The following is a 10,921-nucleotide window of genomic DNA, read 5'->3' on the forward strand; positions in this document are numbered from 1 at the left end:
TGGTACGTGTTCAGGTTGTACTCTGCTTAAGTCGTATTTCCCACAGTACCTGTGTTTGTGTCTGTATTTATTTGAATCTCTTCTATGAGCAACAGTGGGAGGATTTACCTTTAGTTAACTGAGCATTATGCTACTCAAACACCAGTTCTTTCATCCATTCGTAGTTTCTGTTTTCCATATACTAACTAGTGTCCTATCTATGACTAGGTATCTCCCACTTGTGTTCTAAAACATAAAAAGCATAATATGTGTTTAAAATGATTTAATACTTTGGGAAGTTTGGTACTAACCTGTTGGTTTGGTGTCTCCAGATGTTGCTCCAGAGGCTCCCCCCAGCAGAGCACCGCAGGTCATTCTGCACCCTGTCCTGTCTGAGCCAGGGTGAGTAGAAACCATCACACAGCGAGTTTGAACTGCATTTAAAGAGAGTACCACAGATCTTCTCTCTGTCTGTCCATCTTCCTCTCATCTGCATGCTTTCTCCCTCTTCTTTCTCTTTCTATCTGTGGCTGCTGGTCAGAGGCCAAGTCAAACTTATTGGAGCACGGATATTTGGGTGACAATTTCAATGCGAGGGACGACATGACGATTACTCAGAGACTAATGTTAGCATGGCCTTTAGTTCACGCTACACTTGGGATGCCAAGTGGATTTTCACTGGCTCTTTGAGGAAGCCAGTGGTCATGGGGAAACAACCGGAAGAGGAGGATTAGTGATGAGATGCCTTTCGACCCAGATGTTAATTAGATTAGGATCTCAATCTATCACAAGAAACAGACGCAGGAGAACCTCCATCTATAGCCAGATGGTCAGTTGTGATGAAATACCCTTGGACTGTAATGGATTAATCAATAGCTGATAATGCCAGGGTTCATTTTATTCCTTTTTAAATATCAACATGATCTCTGAGACAGGGAAAAGCAAGCGATACGACGTCATGAACTGATGTGTGAGGAGCTGTTCTGTGCATGTCACACATCTGCATTTTAATGTAAGTCGTCGTCTTGTGGCCACATTCCTGTTGCAGCTGCCAGCTTTGAGATAAATGAAAAGTAAGAAGCAATTTTGTGGAAATAATAGGAATCAGTGGATAATGCGGGACTACAAATACGGCTCCATACGTGTTTGAATAGAACAGGGGCTGTTTGAGGTTTACATTCATTATCATAATCATTATAATGTAACACAAAAGATTATTTCCTGTATCTTGAGACCACATTCAGCCATCGAACTGGAAAACTTTGCAGTCGGTTTTGCATAAATGCGTGCATTTTTGACCGGAGAGGATCCGATTAATACGGGCTCCAAAACTTCTGCATGTGCACATCTGGGGCTGATTGAGCTGCAGCTGTGCAGCCAGTGGATCACTTTGTCATTTTTATTGCAATATACTGTAAAAAGGCTTTTGTAAATATACTGTATGTACTTACTGGGTGGGTGGACACATAGAAAGATGGTTGAGGCCAAGGTTTTTAGCAAATTGATGTAAAATCTCACCATGAAACATCGATTGTTTTGTTGTCAAGCCTGAAACAATCACAACTCCTTTGGGTCTGTCACAGCCAAAACCTTGAATTTAATCGTTCTTTTTTTTTGCCGACACAACAAGCATAGTTTAACCTGTATCAAAATGATGATGTCAGTACAGCAGAAAAACTTTTTTTCTTTGGCCATGTTTTAGCTTTTAACAACAGAAACAGTCTTTAAATGAATATATTGTCAGATCAAGCTAGTAGAAGAATCATCCGCTTTTGTTTCCTTCTGGGGGAATATCTTGGATTTTTTCCCATTAAAGGATGTAGAGGGACGTCTTGTATGGCATTTTTATGCATTCTTTGTGTCCTAAAATTCTGTTTATGCCTTGAGAAAAATGATTTCAGGGCCAACTTGAAGGATATTATCAAAAGGCATGAGGTTTTTACATGAACTCCACTGCTTAAAGGAGTGCTCTTGTTTATGGCAGCAGTCTGACTTGTTTGAGCGAAATATGAATTTCTTCCGCTGGAATCGGTCAATAAAAGCATCTCAGCATTCACCTTTGCTTCCGGAGAGCTAAGGAAATGCATACACTTCTATTTATGCCTGCTTTGGGCAGTCACGTGCCGCTAAATGTATAAAAATCTCTTTAAAAAGCGGTGAAAACACACAACTTAAAGCCTTGTGTTTCTAAACTCCTTCCAGTTGCTCTATCTGCACGAGCACAATTACACTGTTTTACTATTTCTCCCTTTTTCTCACGCTCACACGGCCCTTCTCTGCCTTTTGACGAATGTGAATACATTAGCGCAGTTGCACAATCCATATTCCTCTGATTTAATTAAGGCTATTGTCCCTCCTTACTCACATCTTTGTATGCTCTTGCAGTGGCAGCTGGCAGATTTCTCCAGCCTTAATGGCCTCATCCCAGGGTTAATGAGGGCCTGTTTCAGACCCCAACACCCTGCAGGATTCCCTCATTAGAGCAGAAATCGAACCGGTGGTAGGGGCCCTTGGCGCCACAGGAATCACATTATTTTATACGCTGCCTCACCTGTGGTCTCTGCCCGGAGTCCGGGAGTTGCTTTGCGAACCGGTGTTAATATACCACAGAAAGGTTGTGAGAGGTTACACACTGATGTTACACAGCCAGTTATGTGCACAGAGGTGGACGGGTTGAATGAGGGAAATGGGTTCGTTTATGTCGCGCCACTGGCACCCCCTGTGTAGGTCCATTCTTGGGGTCAGAAATTAATAGGGGCTCAGGGTGCAAACACGATTTGAAGTTTCACAAAATCTGTGAAATTAAAAATGAGAATCAATGAAGGCTGCCAGTAATTAGGATTGTCCCCTCTTACATTCATCCATTCACATTTTTAGTCTTGGAATCAAGGTGCTTTTGCCACTTGTGGAGCCATCAGAGGCGATTTGCTCCATAAAAGCCTGTCTTTGGGTCTTTCCAGTGTAATCTGGACAAGAAAATAACTGAGAAACAAAAGCCTGGAAATGCAAGATAATGCAATAAAAATCAACCAAAAAGGTAAACACAATTTTATAATAATCAAATAAGGTTTGGCAACGGAAAACTGAGCAAATGTAATAGAGGTACCGTGAAAATCGCTCATCTCATAGTCATTGAAATGGCCTCAATAAAGGACCTTGTGTGTAACAAAGGGGATTCTGCATCAACAAGATGTCTCGTCGCTGGTGTAAGCGGACTGAAAAGGTTACACAAACTAAGGTGTCAGACAGCTGTGATATCAAGCCACGCCGCTGAGGTCACAATACTCTTTGCAGCATATTTATTCCATTGTGCAGAAGTGCTCTTGTGCACGAAAGGGATCACTGAGCTCAACGGCAAATATTTCGGTCTCCTCAGAGTCTTCGTCGGCGCTCACAGATTCGGGGTTGCGGACCTCGTAAAGGTATCAGACACAGGTGCAATCAATGAGTAATCTGCTCGGTTGAGTAGAAGGAGAAAGAGCTGCAGCAGAACAGGCAACGTTTGGATGTAATGAACATTTACTGAAGTGGCTGCTGTCATTATAACACACAGCAAGACCTCAATTGTGTTTTAAATTGTAACTCTGCAATAATATATGACCACAACAAAAATATATATCAGGATTAACTGTTCTAGAACAGAATCAATGCCTCCACTTTTTCAAAATTCAGTGCAGTGACAATACGACATATTCCATCAAGCAAATTAATACGCAGCCACAAAAGTCCCAGTTAGACCTCTGAACTCGAGCAGTTTCTACGTGTTTTTTGTTTTTCCTTTTTTTGCTCATCAGTTTTACTGCAATATAAAATCTTGCACCTCTGTGGAAAAAGCACATTTATGGCTACAAGGAAATACGAGTCAGAAAAAGTATTTTGTTCAACATAAAATAGTTATAATGCCATAAATAATAATTTTAAAAAAGGAAACAAAAAAAAGAGTCGAGTTACTGATAGCTTCACAGTTGGAGTGGAGTGCAGAATTTATTATTATTTTTTTTTCAGAATGTGGTTTCTGCAAAACTTTATTTTTGCCATTTTAACAATGAAACTTGTATAAAGTAATTTTGACCGAAGGTTTGGTTTATTTGCAACATGGGGAAGTGGAAAATCCATCAATTCTTTCAGTTTTTACAGTTTCTGGTGATAATAAATGGTCTAAATCTTGGCTGATTTTTTATTTTTTATTTTTTTAATATAGATAATGTGCCTTTTAAACCCACTGGTGGGTTTTGGGATTCCAGTTGAAGCTTTACCACCAAATTAGTGCAAATTACTTAAAAATCAAAACATCATTTCAAGGGTTTGGTCAAAGTCTGTTTACTTGCTGCACCCCCATCGTGCATGACATCAACATGCAGCTTTTTAAATGGGATTATTATTATTATTATTATCCTTTGCACAGTTCAAGTGGTTTACACTATTTACTATGTAATCTAAGCACATTCTCAGAGGAACAACTTCCTGCACATTGTGAATATTTCTACTTCACTTTTATACTGTGGGTTTGCTCCACTTGCTTTTTATTTGTCTTGTAACACTCACTGCTTATTTAACCTGCAACACTTGCTTCTTTTTCAAAACAAACTTTTATCCTTCTTTGAAATGTCTCTACCCGTCAGCGTCCCACTGTTTTACACCAAAACACCAAGTCAGATTCCTGCTTTAAAAAAAAACAACAAAAAACCCAACAAATTCTGATTCTGAAGAAAAGAAACCTCCAGAGCAAGAGTCACAGAATCTGACAAATCTGATAAGTCAGTTAGGGCTGATGACTGCTAGTTTTAGAAAAATAAAACCTGGAAACCTCCTTTGCCCACGCCTCATCTCTGCCTCAGTTCTGCTGGCGGCTGACGGGTACATTAACCACCACCAGCATAACACACTTTTATTTCACAATCACTAGTCCCAGAGAGCTCAGCAGCTTTCTAAGGAAAACATCACAGTTATCCTCAATCACTCTTTTTAGACATATCACTGCCACATTGTGAGGATCCATATGATCATTTATCTTCTATTAAGACAATAAAGAACCTAAATGCTGTTTAAAAAGCTGCATTATGGGCGCCGCTATAGCTCACCTGGTTGAGCTGGTGTCCCATGTGCAGGGCTACAGTCCTGATGTGGAGGTCATGAGTTTGAATCCCGTTCATGACCCTTTTCCACATGTCCTCCCCCCATTCTTCTTCCCTACTTTCCTGTTTCTCTATCACTAACACTATCCAATAAAGGCACAAAGGCCAAAAAAATAACTTAAAAAAAACCAAACAAACCTGAATTATGTGCAAAAGGAGGTCGTCTTTGTTTACGTTTTTCCTCGTGGATTAATTTCATCTTCTTTTTGCTTTTTAGGAACGAGGGCAACCCTTTACTTCAAATCGAAGTCGAACCCACATCAGACGTGAGTCCTTCCTTTGATTCTCAAGTGCAGCCTTTGTGATGCTTTCGTTGTACCTGAATGTTGGTTTTTCACTCATCGCGTTGCTTTACTTCTCCTTGTTTTGTTTTTTTTGTGTCAGTAATCAGTCAGTGTGAAATTACTTGTGAATCCAAATGAAGACAAAACGCAGCTCTCGCCGTCACTTGTCGCAGTCATTTGCGTTGTTCTCTCATTTAGCTTAATTTGCCTCGGCTCTCTGGGGAGCCTCCAGGTGAGTTATGCGTCAAAAGCGGCAAACGGGGGGGAAAGAGGCATCTTCGCCGCTCGTCATCGCTGTTTCTATAACAATGATATATTTTGAGAAAATGTGATGCAGATTGCCTTGAATGAAATTCCAGCAGGCATCTCTGAATGGGTCATTTTCACTGTTGCGGTACATAATATTTAAAATCAAATCAGAATAAATCTTTTGTATTTATTTCTTTTTTTTTTTGCCTCTGGTTGTTCTCTCTTTTCATAACTCTCTATCTTTTATTGGTAATTGTCCAAACAGCAGTCAGTATTTCCAGTGTGCACAGCCAAAGAAAAAAAAAATATTTATATGAAAGCAACCTCTGTGTATTTTTCATGTGTGTCAGAGCATTTTTATGATTAAAAGTGTGCTGAGTACATATTTGCTGTTGCCAGAAACACAAAAGCTAAAATACGATACTCCTCCTAAGGTATATATTTGTATTTGATGGATATTTTTACACTACTGTGCAACTTTGGATGCCAGAAAGGATCTAAAGTTCTGCAAAAAATAAATAAATAAAAAGGCACTGGAATGCATGAAGAACTCCTTTCTAATGTATTTTAAAGAAGGTTGTAGTAAATTGTAATTATCTGCTGAATGTCAAAATATGTGCATTCCATATCTTGGAGGAATATTCTAACACCATATCTTTGATGCATGTAAGAGCATTTTAATCACTTGTCAAATGCATGCTTACGACTACTAAAGCACGGTTTAATCTGCTTCATCACAGAACGAGGAGGGCAACGACGAGGACTCCGGCGACGAGTTCGAGGAGATGAACCTGTCGCTCCTGTCGGCTCGCAACTTCCCGCGCAAGGCCAGCCAGACCAGCATCTTCCTGCAGGAGTGGGACATCCCCTTCGAGCAGCTGGAGATCGGAGAGATGATCGGCAAGGGTCGCTTCGGCAAGGTTTTCCACGGCCGGTGGCACGGCGAGGTGGCCATCCGCCTGATCGACATCGAGCGCGACAACGAGGACCAGCTGAAGGCCTTCAAACGCGAGGTGATGGCCTACCGCAACACCCGCCACGAGAACGTGGTGCTGTTCATGGGGGCCTGCATGAGCCCGCCGCATCTGGCCATCATCACCAGGTGAGAGTTAACGGATTGTGTTGCACAGAAAGCTGGGAGGTACAGGTGGTGTAGATTGAACTTTAGCACGACATTAAACAACATTTTGGGTCAATTCACTCATCAAATTTTGTTTAATATGTACTATATGCAAACTTTACGGTATCCTGTGTTTCTGTTTAGTACAGAAATAAACATCCAGTGCCTAGAACACATTTAAAACACACTTTGAAACACTTTAACCCTTTGAACCCCAAACAGTTTCTTGTCATTTTTTGCTCCAGTCACCTTTGTTCTGCTGTGGACTCATTTTATGCTGCAGCTCTATGGAAAGCACAACAATGTCTACAAGGAGAGAGAGAACATGGAAATGTCTTCAGAGTTATTATGTAATTAATCATGCAAAATGAAAAAACGGAGGTTGATTTTTTAAAATGTATTTATTAAAAAAAAAAAAAAAAAAATCCCAAAACAAGAATTGTTGTGCACAATATATGAATTAATATGTATTTTTAAAACATTTTTATTTGTTCCCATAGTCAGTATAATACAGCCTGCAGTTCCTTCAGCTAAAAAGTCCCTGAATTATTGACATGTGACTGCGGGTCCAAGCTGAGTCACTGATCGCTTCACAGCTGCAAGGAGTGCAGATTTGTTACTTTTTCTTTACAAAATGTGTTTTTTGCAAATGCTTTGTTTTTATTTTGGCAAAATTGAAATGAAACATTTATACAGAAATTTTGACCAGAATTTAAATTTTTAAATTTTTCCAAGTGTCCAAAGATGTGGCCATCCATCCATTACCTATACACCACTTAATCCTCACTAGGGTCATGGGGGGCTGGAGTCTATCCCAGCTGACTCAGGGTGAAGGCAGGTTCACCTGGACAGGTAACCAGTCTATCACAGGGCTACACTTAGAGACAGACAACCAAGCACACTCACATTCACACCTACGGACAATTTAGAATCACCAATTAACCTCAACATGTTTTTGGACTGTGTGGGAGGAAGCTGGAGAACCCGGAGAGAACCCACGCTGCACGGGGAGAACATGGAGACTCCACGCAGAAAGATCCCAGATGTCCTCACCGGGGGTCTTCTAGCTGCGAGGTGACAGTGCTAACCACCGAGCCACCGTGCAGCCCAGAGATGTTACCAATACTGAAAAATAAAACAACCACATGCTGGAGATATTTTTCATTTGTTTCCACACTTTTCTCTTGTCTGGTCTGCATAACACAAGCTGCAGTTCAGCCATAAAACTCCACTAATGACTTCATGCTTCAAGTTTTTACTTTTTAACAGAATCTGGTTCGAGTAAATGGTACAATTTTGGCTTCTGTCTTCTTCTTTTTTTTCTTTTTTTTAAATGAGACACTTGAACATAGTAATTTTGATGAATTATCATCATTTTAAGCTTGAATTTGGTTCTGACGGTCTGAACATCACAGATGAATAGTTCAAAGACCATCAGAAATCTGAAAATATTACGATTCAATCTCTCTTTTTTTGGTCTTTCGTGGTTTTGATAAGTGATGCAATTTTGGGCAATTTTCAAAACTGACTTTGGGGTTCGGAGGGTTAATCAAACTGTGCCACAATGAAGAAATAATACTGTTTCTCCTCCGTTTGCAGTTTATGTTTTATTTTTTTTCCAAAGCACCTGTAGTTCCCTTGATAATTGCACCGACAACAGTGTCTATCAGCAGCGCACTCAAAAATGAAGCATATTTTAGTATGCATCGTGACTCTTGAGGAGAGTTTTCCAGTTTTGAAGTGTGAACATGCAGCTAATGTTACATAAAGAAGGCAATAAAAAACAAAACACCATGCTGTAAAACAAATGAAAAGTCTATTGCAACTGTAAAAAGCAGTTCAGCACAGAGAGAATACAGGAATATTCACAGATGTATCTGCAGGAAAAACACAAGTGGAATCTCACCAATGCAAGAGTGACTACGCTGCAGGAATATATTTTCTTACAAATATAGTTATTTCTCAAGTAGTCACACAAGTAGATTAACTGTATTTTTACGTTGTGACTGTTTAAGTAGCAGGAATATCTGTATCGTATGAAATATTGCAACAGAAATTGAAATAACCATGTTTTAACTGTACAAAGTTGTACAAAAGTGACACATTTGCATTGCATAATAAGCAGAAAGTTGGGAGTTTATTGCCAAATGCTTTTGATTAACACTGTATACAGAACAGAAAAGCATGCACTGATCAAAAATGGTGAAAATAGCTTAAAATAGTTAGTTTAAAAATAAAAGTAGGTGCTCTAGATTAAGAGAAACTGGAGATGAATCTGAAAAAATATCGTTTAAAAAGGGCATTTTCATTAGTTTCCTGTCATCTCTTCATCACTTCTTTCTCACTGAACCTCCTGAAAGTGTTCACGGTCAGCGTTGCCCGTGAACCCGTGGCTTGGCCGTCTCCACAGTCGGTCCTCGTCCTGTGGCACAGATCCGGCCCCCTATGGGACAACGTGTTTAGACCAGCTGAGAATAAAACATGAGGAGGTTGTGATTAGAACAGGCTGCTACTGCCACTGAATAGACAAGCCACCCACACCTCACAGCAATGGCGCATTTGTCTCGAATTCCAGCTTGACAGCAGATAAAGCGAGCATGCAGGGTCGGAGTGAGTGATAGTTCTCACCTAGCGAACACCTTTAATTATCTCAGGGATTAGCATTCACACTTTGGCAGTATTTAGTGAATATTTTCTCACTTATTAAGAAGACAGGGTTTCGTTTTTTGTTAAAGAGCATCACAAGGAGTGTGCTCATTAAGCAGCAGAGCTAATATGAAAATTGTATATTTGCATCTCTCCTGGAAAAAAACAAAATGACCTTTTTATTTTGTTTCTTTTCTGTTTTGAAAAGAAAAAAGAGAGATTTAAAGCTTTTAAAATGCTTTAGGATAAACGTGTAAAACATGACTCCATTTCCGTCACGTTTACTGCGTGGCACGTTTCAAATAACCGATTGTATGATTTTTGAGACGCGTGATTGGACTGGATGCCAGCTGAAATTGCTGTGAGTGCAGGGGAGCTGACAGATGAGCTGGCTGCTTCTCAGAAATCCTCGGTGCTGATTGTTGAAAATAATATCAAAATGTCAGTGCAACAGGTGGCTTTGTTTTTCTCCAATACTCTCCTGCTTCGATCAAATTAATGAAAGAAAAAAAAAAAAGAAAAAACGTGCAACGTGACACAGCCGTAAAAATTACACCAAAACGAGGCGTTGTTGGTTTATTAAGGATGACGGGTTTCGGGTTGCATTAAGTGGGAACATAAATATTGATTGCTTCTTTGTTCTTCGATTGTTTCCTGTGTCACGACTGACTGCGGATTGATTTTTGCCGAGCACGGGGTCATCTGTGATGTTTCCTGCAGGGTTTTTATCCACGTAAATGGTGTAATTACTCCATTTTAAAGTACAGAGGTGATGTTCAGGATTGCTTTTCTTGGTTTCCTTGTCTATATAAAGGCTGCATTTCTATGTCGAGCGAGAAAGAAAGAAAAAAAGGGGGGGAGGGGGACAGCTACTAAAAAATGTGGCTGCTGTCAGGTTGTTGTTCAGGATGAATATGCATGAACCGTTGGCTTCAGGTGCTTTGGTGGTCACCTGCATGGCACAGTCGGGGTGGAAGGCTTCGAGTGTGAGGCGGGGGGTGGCTGTAGAGCTGTCTATTAACGGCGCCCTTCCAGAAATGTGACACAGCCGAGCCAAAACGCAGCGAAACAGCTTCACCCCGGCACACAGTGGGCTCACGTTTCACTCCACGGCGAAGACATTTTATCCTCCGACAACATCTCAAACTGCGCTAACTCGCTGATTCGCTCCCCTTCGTGAACTTTTCGGGAAAACGTGTGTTTTTTTGTTTTTTGGGTTAAAAGTGAGGCAAAACACATTGACCATTTAAAAAAGGGAGCATTCAAGAAGCTATTACGCTGAACGCTGCCATTTGCGGGAATGTGTCAGTGTTACAGGTGGAATCCAGAATCCAGGGGCAGATTTTTTTTTAAAGGTTAGTTGAAATTTTGGAATTAAAATGAAGGGTCTCAGAAAGGAGAAATTGTAGTCCTGTTTGTGGGCATCCATCCATCCGTCCATCCATCCATCCATCCATCCATCCATCCATCCATCCGTCCACTTTCTCCATCCATCCATCCATCCATCC

The 10,921-nt window shown here is 40.5% G+C and overlaps 1 protein-coding gene across 1 annotated transcript in view; it reads left to right on the plus strand.

Annotated features, from left to right (window-relative positions):
* Positions 1-311: 311 nt before the first annotated feature.
* Positions 312-10,921, plus strand: part of LOC103374124 (kinase suppressor of Ras 2-like) — a gene marked incomplete at its 5' end in the record, with an annotated part of 23,250 nt that continues 12,640 nt past the window's right edge. Inside the window, 3 exons of the mRNA XM_008304160.1 lie at positions 312-381; positions 5,332-5,380; positions 6,388-6,749. Of these exons, the coding sequence (XP_008302382.1) occupies positions 312-381; positions 5,332-5,380; positions 6,388-6,749 (481 nt within the window). The remainder of the gene's footprint in view (positions 382-5,331; positions 5,381-6,387; positions 6,750-10,921) is intronic.

This window comes from Stegastes partitus, unplaced genomic scaffold (genome assembly GCF_000690725.1).
Source record: "Stegastes partitus isolate 25-593 unplaced genomic scaffold, Stegastes_partitus-1.0.2 Scaffold2149, whole genome shotgun sequence".
Taxonomy (NCBI): domain Eukaryota; kingdom Metazoa; phylum Chordata; class Actinopteri; family Pomacentridae; genus Stegastes; species Stegastes partitus.